The sequence below is a fragment of the Protobothrops mucrosquamatus genome, unplaced genomic scaffold, assembly GCF_001527695.2.
Source record: "Protobothrops mucrosquamatus isolate PMUCROS unplaced genomic scaffold, P.Mucros_1.0 scaffold477, whole genome shotgun sequence".
Lineage (NCBI taxonomy): Eukaryota > Metazoa > Chordata > Lepidosauria > Squamata > Viperidae > Protobothrops > Protobothrops mucrosquamatus.
In genome coordinates this window covers 559,616-576,333 of record NW_015386797.1, presented here as the reverse complement: position 1 = coordinate 576,333, position 16,718 = coordinate 559,616, and the positions used below count along the sequence as shown (strand labels likewise).

The following is a 16,718-nucleotide window of genomic DNA, read 5'->3' as shown; positions in this document are numbered from 1 at the left end:
ATGGCGGACAAAAAAAATGGCGGACAGCCTTGCTTGGCGACCCCCATGAAATGGTCAATCGACCCCAAATGGGATCCCGACCCACAGGTTGAGAACCACTGCTCTAAAACCTGAGATAATCCAATACAGAATCCTTGTAATGTACCGCTTGTTTTTCTTTTCTTACCCACCTGAATTTCCCTTTCCTCAGCCCAGCATTTTCTTATGATATAATTTGTAAATATCCTTTCCTTTTCTCCCATTTCTTCCCTTTTGTAGCTTCAGGATTAAGAACCCCCATGGCAGTCCCATGCCCTTATCCTACCCCGTTTGGAATAGTACCCCATGCTGGGATGAATGGTGAACTGACCAGTCCTGGAGCCGCATATGCGGGTTTGCATAACATCTCTCCTCAGATGAGTGCAGCAGCCGCAGCTGCTGCTGCTGCAGCCGCCTATGGACGATCTCCAGTGGTAGGTTTCTTGCATGTTATTTGATAGTGAAAGGTGACTATGCTGGGAGGAACTTATTTTCAATAAGGTGGTGGCTTATAAGATATGAGTCAGACTTCACTGTTATCGTAAATCTGAAGTTTTCCTTGGGGGATGGAACTTACTTGGCAATATTTAAGATAATGGTTGCTGACTGTAATTTTTGTGTTAGAGACAATTTATACCAGTAGAGCACTCTGGACATTATAATGACTTAATTTCGATGACTGCAATCCAGAAGTATTTGTCTAGATTTCTCTGCTGGCAATTATAATGACTTAATGACTCTGGACAGTATAATGACTTCATTTCAATGACTGCAATCCAGAAATATTTGTCTACATTTTTCTGCTGGCAATATATTATATGCTGACTCTGTAAACCGCTTAGAGAAGGCTGTAAAACACTGTGAAGCGGTATATAAGTCTAAGTGCTATTGCTATTATGATTTCATGAGGTACCACTTGTCAGCTTTTGTGCTTATCTAGGGACTGATTAAGAGGGGGGGAAAGGTGGACATTGCATTCTTTGTCCAGATTGTGAAAGTTTTGAATACAGTTAGTCCTCAGATTACAATCATTCATTTAGCAACTGTTCAAAGTTACAACGGCACTGAAAATAGTGACATATGATGGGACCTCTCATTTATGACCATTGCAATATCTCTGTGGTCATGTCATCAAAATTTGTGTACTTGGCATTTGGCATGTCTTTACAAGGGTTGAAACATCCCACAGTCATGAGATCCTCATTTGCAACCTACCTAGCTGGCTGGTGACAGAGGATCTTCCTCCCACTTGTGACACTTCCCATAGAGGCTCACCTTGTGCATCACATTTTCCAGGCACCAGATGTGATGCTCACTTTGTGCATTACATTTTCCAGGTTCCATTTTTCTTTTCTCAGGCGTCTATCGAACTGATGGAATTTTTAATTTCAGTTAATCTCTCCAGGGCTGACTTCTCTACTTCTGTTTATCGGTTTACTGATAATTGATGCTTTAAAGGTTTTCCTTGCCACTATCTTCAGAGGCACTATGTCTCTGAATATTATTTGATGAGGTGGAAAGTCTCTTTGAAGCAAATGAGTGGCTAGTTTTAGAAACAGGATGTTGAATTGTGGACCTTGGCACAGTCCAATATAGTTTTTAATCTTTGTAGAAGGTTCTCCATAGTAACGTTTGATGTAAGACTGAAAAGCAGCGTTCCAGCATTTCCCATTAATGCTTAAAACTTCCTTTGTTCTGTTTGTGGGAAAACTCCAGGTTGGTTTTGATCCACATCATCATATGCGAGTCCCAGGCATTCCTCCGAATCTGACAGGCATCCCAGGAGGAAAACCGTGAGTGTTAAACACACTAACTCAATCATATTATTAAGCTTTTGTTCCTTTTGCTTCCTCTCAATACTGAATTCCATGTGTGGCAGAGGGTGGTTAATCCTCCTTTTAATCTTAAAAGCCTATTTGGCAGTTTTTCCTGTAGGTGACTATATGCCAAGGGTATCGGATGCTGTGGATAAAAGAGGGCATAGGGAAGGGGTTATGTTTCTGCAATGGGGCATGCTGGACTAAGGTAACTCTGCCTGGCACAGAAAGACAAATGACAAAAGGCTCTGTGGTGTGCATGTCTTTAGTGTTCTACCCCTCTGTTTTAAAAATAATTCCTTTGTGCACAAAAGAAGCCCCACAATGAAATGCAGGCTCACTGGATTCCACAAACAACGTGGCACAAAAGAACACTGAAGTGTTTTGTTTGATTGAAAATACTGGAAAAAAAATTATGATATCATAGTGTACAAATGGATCCCTGAGGAAATTGACTAAAAAAGCTGACCTACCACAACTAGCCTGGCTGTTGGGAGAAACAATTATAGAAATAATGTAGTTTTCATCTACTTTACTTCTCAGCAAGAGAAAAGTACACAACAAATCCAGTATAATTATTTGAACTCCTTCCTGTGAAAGCAAGCAGCAACTTAAATAAAGTCCAATAAGACTGAGGAGAATGACTTGCCCAGTTATATAATGGGTATGGGGTGATCATATATAGAAAAGATCTATATATAGGAAATATATTTAGTTGACCTGTCCTGAATGAAACCATTCATGAAATATTAGAATTACCATGTTCATTTAGTAACTTAGCACTTAGATCCTTTATAAGTAGAAGTTTGGCAGCCATGGGTGAATAGTTTAATCTCTTCAAATTCTTGCCTTTGTAGCTTAAGTCCTTTCAGATATTTTCTATAATGTGATTACATTTTCAATCACTAAGCACACTATATGATAGTTTTATTTATCTGGAAATAAAGAACAGGCAATGTAAAACCCTCCAGCTGTTTTGGATTGCAGTTGATATTATCTCCAGCCAGTATGAGCAATGGTTGGAATTGATAGAAGTTTTAATCCCTAACTTCTACACAGCATTAAGTACCATTTCTTTGACATATTTTAATTGAGTTTACTTGTTTTTACTGCAAAAAAGGAAAGAGGTTTTTGTTTCAAGGAAGATATTTGTGAACTATCTTCAATATCCTAAATTAGATTTCCATGTGGATGTTACATCTATTAACTATACATGTCCTTGCAGTATGCTCTAGATCAACTTTAATAAAGTTTTACCTAAGGACTTCAACACATTATACTTTAAGCATAGCAGTTTTAAGCGCTGGGAGGCTCTCTCCCTGGAAGAATATTTCAAGAAACTTGTTGATAAATTATTTGCAGGTTACATTACTGCCAGTCATACAGTGTTCTACTCCAGATTAAAAAAAAATATTTCCCTGACTGTTCAGAATGTTCCAACCTGCCTTTTGTTCCAGTCAAAATAAAAATACCTTTTCCATTCTGCAACAACTTAAAATATAACAATATAATATTATGTATTTTACAAACTGTGCATTAGCCTTAACCGTATTTGGTAAGTTTGCATTGCCTAGTAGATGAGTAATTAAAACAGGATTTCTCTCTGCTTAACCTAGAGCGTACTCATTTCATGTAAGCGCTGATGGTCAGATGCAACCTGTACCTTTCCCTCCTGATGCCCTTATTGGGCCAGGAATTCCACGTCATGCTCGACAGATTAATACCCTAAACCACGGGGAAGTGGTATGTGCAGTTACTATTAGCAACCCAACAAGGCACGTGTACACTGGTGGAAAAGGATGTGTCAAGGTCTGGGATATCAGTCATCCAGGAAACAAAAGTCCTGTCTCTCAGCTGGATTGTTTGGTGAGTTAAAAATAACAGTAATTCTTTAATGGGGTGCCCCATGAGAACGATAGCTTTAGAAGGATATCTGTGGCATACGTAAATAATTTGGTGGGTGTGATATTTTAATGTGTAGTTTCTGTAGATATGAGTGGCCAGGAATTGTTAAGCTTTACTAGTTCATTAATTCTTTAACCACTTTTTATAAACTATGGAATTTAATGAATGTTAAAAGGACCTTTTCACTTTTTTTAACAGAAATATCATGCTTAAGAATATTGGTTATATGGCTGAAGGTAGGCAATGTATGAGGGCAATTCAGAAATAAATCTCCGTTTGGTTATCAATGACAGACACTTGCAGATATAGAACTTTTATTATACACATTAGCAAACTACAACATTACATTACTTTTCGACATAATCGGCATTCGAATTGAGGCTCTGACACTTGTTATGGATGGCTCGTTTGAGTTTTCATAATGTTTCACAGTAGATGTCTGAATTGATAGTTGAACCACGCTCCATGTACGCTTCACTAGCAGTACTCCTTTGGCATCTTCACATTTGGAGGGATTTTCTATGGCACCACTTCCAGTGTGGTGTTGGTTCACGACAATGCTCGCCTGCACACCGCTAGACGTACCCAAGAACTTTTGAAGCAGTTTTGTTGGGATGTTTTTGATCACCCCATCATCTTGATAGCCCAGATTTGGTGCCAAGCGACTACTACTGAGGAATTTCAAACCTTGTAAGACGTTATGACAAGTGCCTCAATTTGAGTGGCAATTATGTCGAAAAGTAATGTAATGTTGTAGTTTTCTAATGTGTATGATAAAAGTTCTGTATCTGCGAGAGTCTGTCATTGATAGCCAAATGGAGGTTTATTTCCAAATTGCCCTCGTAGTTAAATTGAGAGGTAGAAGGATCCTTGTTTACAAATGCAACTGTTTTCTTCATGCCGTGGGACTTTCTTCTAACAGTCTTTCTGGCCTGTCCACATTTGTACTGGAAGATTCCCAATCCTTTGGGAGATATTTTTTAAAGATTCATCAGTTTTGCCATTGACTGAAACCAATGTTGACAGTAGGATAGCTTAAGTAGAAACACCATTAAATATAAGTAGCTAGAAGTAAGGTTTTAATTCCATATTCTTCAATTTAAAGCTTGATTTCACCACACTTCAATAGGTCGGTGCTTTTTAGAACATGAAGAAACAATTGCTTCTATTATTTTTTTCATCTTCAAATAAGAATCATCCAAATGTCAGTATTTTTCTTCGTACACTGAGGCAAGGTAAAACTCCCACACTAAATAGTAGACTATTAATTCTATATGATAACCAGATCCCCATTGGTGAGCCTTCCCTTATTCCCCTATTTAACATTGTTGTTTTTACTGAAAACATTACCAAATCAAAGTATGCTGAACTCTATCAGGAGATTACGAAAGGTATAGGTGGGCCTTGTTACTAGCAGTCTCATCCATGGTTTCATGTAGCTGTTAATTATAGACTAGAACCAATTATCCACACTAAACAATTTAATTTATCTTTGGTTTTTGACATGCTGTTCTGATCTGTTTCTCATTTTGCATATGTGCAGAAATCTGCACCGACCTCCACCCCCACAATTACCCAGTGATCTGCAGCATTCCTGTGTTATCTTCCTCTTCCTGCATGTTATTTCCTCCACAATGAAAAGGAACAAACCGCACAGCAGAGAACTGTGATAAAGGGGCAGATTTGGCGCAACATTTTGGGAGAGAAAATGAAACCCTCTCAACTCCTGATGGATCTTAGCATCAAGTTCAAAAGCCAGAGAGAGAGAAAGAGATAGTTATTTCTCAGGGCTCCAGGATCAAATCTTTCTCCTTCCCATAGATGTGGTGTTTTGTTATTAGAGATTTCATGATCTTTAGATGTATGCTGAATGAAACCTCTGTGAAAGAGATCCATCTGTATTTTCCAGATCACCCTGGAGCATTCCAGTTTTTGCAACTTATTTTGGTCATGGGACAGATTTTATAAAAATAACTCTTTGCTGAGAATGATGGCTGTTTCTTGAAGAAAAACAAAGCATTGTTCCACTTTTTTTTTTAGCCCTGCATTCAAATGGTTCATGAGCTCATTAAAACCAAAAGGGAATACAGTAATTTTATAGATTTCTGCTTCATTTTATTATGTTTTTCATTCTTCTGAGTAATCTCTTGGTGGTGCTTTCTATGTCTACAGAACAGAGATAACTACATCCGCTCCTGCAGATTACTCCCCGATGGCCGCACCCTGATCGTTGGTGGGGAAGCCAGCACGTTATCCATTTGGGACCTGGCAGCGCCCACCCCACGTATAAAAGCAGAGTTGACATCCTCAGCTCCTGCCTGCTATGCTCTAGCAATCAGCCCCGATTCCAAGGTGTGCTTCTCCTGCTGTAGCGATGGGAACATTGCAGTATGGGACCTGCACAATCAGACCCTGGTCAGGTAAGTCAATAAAACCAGATTAAAAAGCATTGGTAAAAGGAGCTGTTGCCATGTTACGAAGTGGCTTAATGTGCCTTACCTTTCAGAATCTTTCTCCCATCTTTGCTATTCCATCTTTTAGACAGGGAAGAGTGACAGGGCCTGTTGTGTGCCTGCAACCTTTTCAGGCCATCATGCAAGAAATTCATCAGCAAAGTGCTGTTTTCCCAACAGAAACCATTAGCAGCTCTTTCAACCTTAAGCTGAGCTTGATTGTGTATCTGTCTTTCTGCCTGACTGTCTCTGTCTGACTGGCAGTGAAGAGCTAGATTTCTGATTCGTGCAGGGCTCTGTAGATTTTTCAAATTCACGGGACGCCTCAAGGCATCCACTAGAATGTCAATTTTATATAGATACTGTAGGGAGATTAAAATAAAGCGGTGTCTTTGTAACTGGGTAATGAAGAACTAGATGGCAATAGAAAATATATGCTTGCAGATGGTAATAACCATGTAGATATGATTTTGGGATCCTGCCAAAGAGTGTCACTAGTATACCAGTCGTTTGTGTTTTTATTCTTTTTTTTTTTTTTTAAATCCATCTTTGCCTTTGTTGTTTCTTCTTTGTCTCATTATGAGTCCTGGGGGCAGAGGGGGGGGAGGGAAGAAATGTTATGTCTGAATTTAATTTGCTCCTGAGATCTGAGGGCAGGGCAGGTAGTAAACCTAATTAAATAGAGATAAGAGTATGAGTAGCCCCAGGCTGGGAATTCACAGAGATATATTGGTTTGCTGTTATCTCTAGTGGAAAGAAAAACTAAATGAAAACGAATAGCCTGTGCACAATCTAAAGAATAATTCTCTGTGAAAACATGAGATGTCATCAGCTCATAACCAAATGGAGGATATTCTGTATTAAAACCACTTTGAAGTCCTGTTCAGACATTCACAAAGCCTGTCAGACCAACTGTGTGGAAGGAAAGCAGAGAGAAAAGTGCTTATAGTCCATCCATCTCCCTCTGCTTTTCAACCTTTCTGTGTAGAAGATGTCTTTGAGTAGCAAGATGTTCACTCTGTTTTAGGATCCTGGAATACCAGGCAATATTAGGCAGCTTCCATGGAGGCTCTGTAAGGATAGTTGTGCCCTATGCATGATGAGTGACATGGGTAGCAACAAATGTCTATCAATTGACCTCATGCAGGGTGTACTTGCCTTATCAATGATGGAAGGTGTTTAAGAATCTTGTTTTGTTTTTAAACAAAGAATTGGTTTTTAATATCTTTTAAAAAGGTCTTACAGGGATAGAAGACCTGGGTATATACTGAGGTGTTAAATATCTGTATTTGATTATATTCCCCAAAAATCATAACTGAATTACATAGATCTATTTAGAAAAAATATTGCAGTAAGAGACATTATTTTATTGAAACAGCATTTAAAAAACTGGAATTGGGGGCTTTTATGATACAGAACTCTTCTCTAAACATAAGCTTTTATATATTAATTTGTTTACTGCTGATATTTCTGTACTGCTCAACGCCAGACTTTAAAAAATGTGTTAATGTAGCAGGTTAACCTTATAATGTAATAAAACACATATCCTTTCTAAGTGCCTTTTTAAAATACCAAAACCCATTGCATTAATGCTATGGAAAATGTCCTTTCCTTTGTAGTCTTACTCCATACAGAGAGTGGGATCAGAATTCCATTGCTAAGCTAAGCTAGTCATGCCTGATTTTACAATTTTTGCCATGGCTGTTAAATGAATCACTACAGTTGTTAAGTAAATCATGTGCTCAAGAGGCAAATCTGGCTTCTTCCATGACTTTGCTTGTCGGAAGCCAGCTGGGAAGGTTACAAATGGGGAATCACATGGCCCTGGGATGCTGCAACCATTGCAAATACATGCTAGTTGCCAAGCGCCTGAAATTTGATCATGTGATTATGGGGACAATCATAAGTGCAATGATTGGTTGTAAGTCACTTTTTTTTCACTGCCTTTGTAACTTCAACCAGTTGCAAGAATTCAGAAAGGTGCTTCCAGCATTTTAAAATTCAATGGATGTCCTTCTTCTACCCTTTAAGAAATCATTGCTTTGCTTTCTCTGTTATTTGGGGAGCCCTTAAAAGTTGGCGTGGAAACTTTTGCAATGTTTTAGCAGAATAAAGTTTTCCAAAGTGATTGTCCCCCAACTTGGCATCTTTAGGCAATTCCAGGGACATACAGATGGAGCCAGCTGCATTGACATTTCCAATGATGGCACTAAGCTCTGGACGGGAGGCTTGGACAATACTGTCAGATCCTGGGACCTGAGGGAAGGGAGGCAACTGCAGCAGCACGACTTCACATCCCAGGTACTCTTCTACAGAACCCATGACATACGGAAGTCATTGTTCGCTTCGGTTTTGCTCTCTGCATTCTTTTAATAGATTAGGGCACGAAGGGAAATATTTTTTAACATTGTAGATTTGGGTAGATAACAATTCTTTCTTTATCTCCAAAAGGTTGTTGAGTCTTATTCACAAGCTGTCAGACTGAATGAGTCCTCTAGTTCAGAGATGCACAATCTTAACAACAGTAAGACTTACGGATTTCAGCTCCCAGAATTCTCCAGCCAAGCTGCCTGGAGAATTCTGGGAGTTGAAGTCTTAACTTTGTCAATGTTGGACACCCCTGCTCTAGATAATCATTTCTGTAGAACTTACTCCAAGATAATTTATTTGAGAATATTACTTCAGTCCATTTGAGCAATAGCATTTAACATACATTACCCAGCATTAATTGGGCTTTAGTTATAGGAACTTATTATCTTGATCTACTGCAGTAATACCAACTTTTGAAAGAAAATCGTAGCAAGATTTTTCTTTTGTTTTGTTTTTGTGTCTTTCAAAGAATAATAATTATGTCACCAGGTATCTAAGTCATAATCTATGCATTTATAATTTCAGATCTTCTCGCTGGGCTATTGCCCTACTGGAGAATGGTTGGCAGTAGGGATGGAGAACAGCAATGTTGAAGTGTTGCATGTCACAAAACCAGACAAGTATCAGCTCCATCTTCACGAGAGTTGTGTGTTATCCCTTAAGTTTGCCCATTGTGGTAAGCAATTTAGTACATGCTGGCTTTATTGTCTGTTTGCTAAACATAAATCCAATAGAAACAGAAAAGGAAAGATACTGTTTAATTTTGCACGTGTGCCTGAATGTTTGTGAAATCTTGATGTAATGTATTGCTTTGACCAGAAGAAAACACAAATGGAGATAGGGAGATAAGAAGTGGAGTTTTGCTGATGTAGAATTAATCCAATTCCTCTAATTATGATATAAAATGTGTTTTCAGGCAAATGGTTTGTAAGCACTGGAAAGGATAATCTTCTGAATGCATGGAGAACACCTTATGGAGCCAGTATATTTCAGGTAAAAATCATTAACCAGTCCCTCTCTCTTCAGCCCCAAATCATGTAGACCCAGGGTGTCCAACCTTGGCAACTTTAAGACCTGTGGACTTCAACTCCCAGAATTCCTCAGTTCAGGGAGTTGAAGTCCACAGGAATTAAAGTTTCCAAGGTTGGACTCCCCTGATATAGACCTAATGATCCAGCATAGAACAGTTTGGGAAGGAAAAATGGAGGAAGATAATATGAATATTCTTTGGGCAAATCCCAGGGGTGGACTGATACCATGAGCTTTAAGTGCTTCGTTTGATTTTAGCTTGTGTCAGATAATAATTGCACAAACTGTATAAACTCTGTCAGTGGTAAATTTTACAAAGCACATCCGTTGACCAAAATCTGCTCTCAATAGTGTTGCAGTATTCATCCTTTGAGAACCTTATATAACATTTTAAAGCCTTACTGTTTTTAAGCCTTTCATTTTATGCTGAACCCATTTCCAACCCCATTGCTGAAATTGCTATTAAAGAGTAAATAACGGTGGTTTTTCTTCCGCACCTATTACAAAGTGGAATCTTTGTAGCAATCAGAACTTTTTGTGGTGGGTATGCGTGTGTGTATACACACGTATACACACAGTAACAGCAGTATAATAACCATAAGGATAAATGGTATAATAAGAGAAATCCATGCAATAATGAACAAAACAATGAAAGAGAAGCAAGACATATGGCTCACTAGGAAGAATTTAAAGGTGTTTTTGGTAGCTTTGGGTAGTAATATGAAGCCAAGTATGGAGATTTGAATTGTTTGTCTCCAAAGCATGTGGGGGCACGTTTCCCTCTGTTTTCCAGATCTCAAGGATCTGTTTTTCCTGATCCCAAGGATCTTGCTTTGCTACTCTGGAGTCTGGCCTTCCTGAGCCTTCCTTTCACTCCACTCTGTCTGCCTTTTGCATTTTTCTCATGCCACGCCTCTGTTTGGTTTGAGGCCTGTTTCCCACAATCAGGCAGCAAAACCGCAATTGGCTGACAGGATCGCTGAGGCCTAATTATTCCCCCTGCGAAGCCCGAATTCAAGCTAGGTTCCAAGTTTTTCTGCACCGCATAGAGCGTGTGACTGATTTTTCAGCTAAAAGTAGGCTTTGAACTGTATTTAAGCAAACCAAACCATTCATTTTCTATCACAAACTGCCTCCTCTGTGGGCTGCTTTTAGACATCTGGTTGTCCCAATTGGTTGTGAATACACATTAGGTCACTTCTGTTTTATTTAAACTCTTCAAGGCTGCAAGAAAGAAAATAATACTGTGTAACAAGTGTGTTTTGTTGATTTTAATCTCTAGAGAAGAGTACATGTATGCCAAGTACAACCTTATTATTCTCTCAAGCCTGGAGAGTTAACTGCAATTAAGTTTGAAGATGCACAGACTGGAGAATAATACCAGACAGGAAGCAGAAATGTATAATTGAACCATCCTGTAACTGTTTTATTTCTTAAAAGGAACTAATTTACTATTTCATCTGATTTATGCAGAGAATGGTTAACACACACTTTTTTTTTCTTCTTGTTTTAGTCCAAAGAGTCATCTTCTGTACTTAGCTGTGATATCTCTGTGGATGACAAATACATTGTCACTGGCTCTGGGGACAAGAAGGCTACAGTGTATGAAGTTATTTATTAAAGACAAATCTGAATGAAAACCGTACTCCTTCTAGTAGCACTTTGCTGTATATTACTTTTATTTTTCTTGTTTCCCAATCTGAGGGATGAAAATGTTCAACACAGTCGTGGAATTTTCCCACTAGACTTGCTATTTAATAGCAAGCACTCATTAAGAACATATAAAACCAAATCTTCAGCTATCTACTTGGAAGAAGATGGAATAAGCATACTTAACAGGGAACTGACTCTTTTAATTATGTAACATAGCTGTAATGTATTTATTTTGTTAAAGAAATCTTTCTAACAAGGAACTGACTAAACAAAGTAGTCGGCGTCTGCCTTGGATTTGAAGGTACGTTAACATTCTTGATGACTATATTGTTGGGTTTTGTGTGACTATTGGGAAGCAAAGGGCAAATATGTGTGTGTTTGTGTGTGTGTGCACTAATTATGTATATCTGCATAAGTGATGCAGATATCATTTAAGCCAAGAGTTTCATTAAGTCATGTAGTTTTTTAAAAAAAATACAGTATTACAAATGGCAGTGACCTAGTTCACATTAGCCCGTAGGAATATGAAATATGAAACATGCTAGAGAAATAGGATCTTTTCTCCATTAGTCATCATGCCATTCAGATATGGATGGTCATAATATCTGAACAGAAATTTCAGTAATGACAAGCCCATCTCCCAGACTATGGATTTGCCCAGAAATAACACTAATCTATTATTAAGTGTTGCATGTATAAACCTTCCAAAAACCACAGGCTTTTTCTGTAGTGCGTATGCAATGAAATGAAAAGCATTCATTTTCCATATAAATAAAGTATGGCTGCTTATGTCTACTGAGACAAACTGGTTAATATTGAGTGAGATTTATTAAAAAAAAAACATACTTCAAATCATAGTTGATAGTCTTGTGTTTATTTCTCCTAAACTAGCTTTCCTTAACTTCAGGCTATCCAGCTGTTTTAGATGTTAACTTAACAACTATCTCAGCCAATACAGCCAATGATCAAGAATGATTTTTTATCTCCTTGAAGCTGCACTAGAATAAAAGGAAAGGGGAAGCTTGTAAATCCAAGGCTTTGCCAGGTTTATTCCCAGAGCAGAGTCTTATACAACTTGGACTCTGTCCAGATGAGTAGACTTTCAGCTTCCCAAATTTCCAGCCATGGCTTTATCCTAAACTTTACACATCTGGAGGGAACTCAGGTCAGGGAAGATTGCCATAGTTACAATTATCAAACTGTAATTGAGATTTATATCTGAAAACAAGCAATAATGGACAACAAATCTATAAATTTGATCAATCTATACTGCATTGTATTCTCTTTCTCTCTCTCTCTCTTGAAAAATATAGAAGGGGTGAAATCCTATTTTACCATGTTCTATAGCCTCTACTCATCTGCAAGTTTTATTTAATGAGACCACTTTCTTACTATTTTAGCCTGAACTGTGAGTCACTCATGTTTTCTCTGGTGGCTTGGTATCCTAACTATATTCTTATGATGTTTTACAAATCATTTAGTTCAGATAATATCAGTTCTGATTTTTCCTGAAGATCCGCTTAAAATAATAATATTGTTTTGAGCGTGTGCTCCATTATGAGAGGCAACCACATGCAGAGGCGAGTGGATCGTGCATGTTTTTGTGGACCCCATATTTTCAGCAAATTTAATAACTTCATATTTCTAAGGGAAAATTAAATACAAGAAATTGTGAAAATACAAGCCAAAACCAGCCATACTCTTAACAAGTTATTTTAAGCAGCCATTTGACAGAGTTTTGTCAACCTCCTGTAGAGTATATAATGGTTATACTTTGAGACATTTAAAATAGAGTGCATTGGTCAGAATTTTTAATATCACTTTTATTTTGTATATTTCAGAGAGAAGTACAATAACATGTCTCAAAGATCATCTTCATTCTTTCTGGATGTTTTTGCTACATTTCTTGGAAAAGAAAGATATGCGCCTTTGGGCAATTTTGCAGTTCTAAAGATTACAGAAAAAAAAATATTTGATACATTCATTGGAGATGGCACTGAGAAGGGAATGGATTCCGACACGAACACAAACTATAAAAGTGAGGACCTCAGAGTTAGAATTTAGAAGAGCACTCATTCTGAAGTGCAGAACAAAATGGATTTTTTTCACTCAGAGAAGGACTTGCTTTATTTACCGCCAGTTCTATCCAAGTCTTAGGACGCAGGCTGAGCCATTGTGCCAGAAACCATGTGTTATCTTTTTATGTTGTTGTTGTTGCTGTTAAACTATGACCTGTGACATATTCTTTTTGAATGCTTTAAAAAAAATAAACCCCTTTAAGTCTGTGGATCTGCTGATGTACAGTGCCTTTGCTGCTATGGATCAAAATCAAAAGAACTGTGTAGATAAACCTTTATTGTGTAAGTAGAAAATTACTTAATTTCATACTAGAAATGGGTTAATGCTGCAAGTTAAAATGGACTGTTCATTGAAGTTCCAAATGTGGTAGCAAATAATAATATTAATAATAATGTGTTAAGTGCTCAGTGTTTGATGTCATTAACAGTTTCGTAATACTCTACAGTGTAGAAAGATTTTGATACTAAACTGTGTCTTGTACATAGTTCTAATGCATTGTATTGACCACAAGTACTTCTATAATGGTAGATTATTGTTTGTGCATTCAAACTTTTAAGCATTAAACATAAGTAACTTGTAAGAAAAGATTTTTTCTAGTTTTTCCTTCTTTTGTGTGATACGGTATGAAACCAGCAAACATATGTTTTTGCTTTTTCAACTTACTTTAAGAACATACGATGTATATTAAAAGGTATTTCCCATCCCATAGTATTTTTTTTCCTGAATGAGTTTATTAAACTAAAACATTGTGTGATTATATGAAGTGAATTGTTTGGCAACTTTGTAGATGTTAGTGCCAGATACGGTTTCAGCATATGATTTCCATTAATATATCTTTCTTCCTATAGTACAGCTGTAGTGTCCTGCTTTGCATGTGGCAGTAAACCACAGTGTGTTTGGTTTGTTAACTTAAGATGAAATGTGAGCCATACCATTCTGACTTGTTCAACAAATCACTGTTAGGAAAAGAAATATCTTAGTACCAATGGAAGAGAATATTTGTATTTCAGGGTTGAACTGTGGGGTCCTTGGTGCTTGCAGGAAAACAACAAAGCTCAGAGATCACCAAGGACCCAACAAAACTCTTAGTTCTTTATGCCTATAAAAACACAAGATTCCTTCCCAGGCATGAATGGGGTGGGTATATGCCATTATCTTTATAAGCTGAAAAGAATGGTAGTTGGTGTTTAAAAAACAACAACAAATGAATGTGAAGTATAAACAGTTACAAATATTGGTGCTGAAGAGCATGAAAATGTATGAAGATTATCCATATTTAATAGAGTTGTATGTTGCATCAGATTTCAAAGAGACAACAACAACAAAAGGCTTCTAAAGCAGACATGTCAAACACAAGGCCCGGGGGCCAGATGCGGCCCGGGAAGTGGTTTCATGTGGCCCGCGAAGCCATCCTGGAAACAGTGAGGGAATGGCCCCCGCTGCCTTGGCCCTGGCCCAGGCTGGCCGGGAGCCAATGTACAATTTTGTGATAGCCATCTATGCTGAAACGCACTCAGTCTTAGCTCCACAAGGCCATCTGGAAACAGTGAGGAACCAGCCCCTGCTGCGTTGGCCCCGCCTTCTGGGTGCACGCTGGGGAGGTATCACCCTTTGTGAGGAATGAAGAAATGCATTATCGCCTGGAGGTGACCAGCAAATGGCCCTGGCCTACTTCACATATCCAGCTTGATGGGCTCCGGGGGAGGGGTTTCAGCAAGCAGCGGGGCGCTCTCCTCACAGAGCCAAGAGGCTGAGCCGGGTGGCGCGAATCTGATGAGAAGTGCAATGCTGCCTAGCCCCCAGTCTGCCCAGTTTCAGCAGGCAGCAAGGTGAAAAGCTGGAAAGCTTCGCACCGCCTGGCTCAACCTCTCGGCACTATGAGGAGAGCGCCGCCCACTGCCTGCCAAGGCCGGGCAGGCTGGGGGCTGGGCAGCGTCGTGCTTTTCGGATTTGCGCCACCTGGCTCAGCCTCTCGGCGCTGTGAGGAAAGTGCCCCGCTGCCTGCCAAAACTGGGCAGGCTGGGGGCTGGGCAGCATTGCGCAGGTAACGTTGACTCTCACGCTGCTCATGGCATCCCCTCCCCAAGAGCCCACCAAGCCCGATATGTGAAGTAGGTGAGGGCCATATGCTGGCCACTTCTAGGCGATGGTGCATTTCTTCATTCCTCATGAAGGGTGACACCTCCCCAGCTGCGTTTCTTGCCTGTTTTTCTCCCTCCCTCATCTCAAATATTTTCCCATCACTCTGTACCTAGGAAGGAAGGAAGAAAAGAAGGAAAGGAGAGGGAGGGTCTGAGGGAAGTCCTGCCTTAGTCCTGCCCTGCTGCCCCTTCACCAACCCCTTGCCCCCTCCTCCTGGCCTATCCTGGGGGTCTCCCATCCTATTGCTAAGGAAGCTTTGGATACAAAGCCGGGTCTCCTCCCATGGAGAGGGAATGGGCCTCCCTCTTACTTTGCCCTCATACCCATCATGAACAACCTGGTTAAGGAGAGCAAGCAGAGCAGCAACAACCTTGAGGAGGAGGTAGGTGCAGCTGGGCGCCCCCTTGGGGAAGTGGGGCTGTGCTTGGTGCCATGGGTGCTCAAGGGCCAGGCTGGGCATTTGACCTCTGCTGCCTAGGGCTCCGGGCAGCCCGCACCACCATCCAGCCCCCCCACATGGCCTGAGAGGAATAGTGAGGCTCCTCCAGTGGACCATGCCTTGGCACTTTTCCTGGTCCCACCCCCTTCTGCCAGAGACCCTCAGATCTGTCCCACTCCTGCCCAAGCCCCCATAGGCACCATTGATGTGAACAATGTAGAGCTGACCACACCCACCCAGTAGGTCATACCCTCTCCATCCACACCCACCCAGTAGGCCGCACACACACACCTGGCCCCCCGAGGGCAATGGCAATGCTGATGCGGCCCTCAATGAAATTGAGTTTGATACCCCTGTTCTAAAGAGTATTGGACACTCACATGGCAGCTGCCAGAAACTCCTTAAAGTAGCTGCAGCTTTTCCCAGGATCACATGACTGCCCTCCATGCTGTAACATAATCCCAAGAAAAGACGTATTTAGTTTAAGATAGCAATAGCATTTAGACTTATATACTGCTTCATAATGCTTTACAGCCTTCTCTAAGCCAGTTACAGAATCAGCATATTGCCCGCAACAATCTGGGTCCTCATTTTACTGACTTTGGAAGGCTGGAAGGCTGAGTCAACCTTGAGCCAGTCAGAATCAAACGCCTGGCAGTGAGCAGAGTCAGTCTGTAATACTGCTTTCTAATCACCGTGCCACCACGATTCTATGTGTGCATCCATGTGCCCATTTTTCTCTCTTCCCTTCTCAGTTCAGCTATCTTTCAGCTACCTATATCCTGGTCTCTCCCTTCCTCCCTATTCATTCAT

The 16,718-nt window shown here is 39.8% G+C and overlaps 1 protein-coding gene across 1 annotated transcript in view; it reads left to right on the top strand.

The window, feature by feature from the left end:
* LOC107288078 (transducin-like enhancer protein 4) overlaps positions 1-13,904 on the top strand; it is a 165,023-nt gene extending 151,119 nt beyond the window's left edge. The window contains exons 13-21 of the mRNA XM_015816652.1: positions 259-452; positions 1,735-1,811; positions 3,452-3,701; positions 5,913-6,160; positions 8,347-8,494; positions 9,089-9,239; positions 9,480-9,556; positions 11,106-11,546; positions 13,087-13,904. Of these exons, the coding sequence (XP_015672138.1) occupies positions 259-452; positions 1,735-1,811; positions 3,452-3,701; positions 5,913-6,160; positions 8,347-8,494; positions 9,089-9,239; positions 9,480-9,556; positions 11,106-11,213 (1,253 nt within the window). The 3' untranslated portion in view covers positions 11,214-11,546; positions 13,087-13,904. The remainder of the gene's footprint in view (positions 1-258; positions 453-1,734; positions 1,812-3,451; positions 3,702-5,912; positions 6,161-8,346; positions 8,495-9,088; positions 9,240-9,479; positions 9,557-11,105; positions 11,547-13,086) is intronic.
* Positions 13,905-16,718: the final 2,814 nt, after the last annotated feature.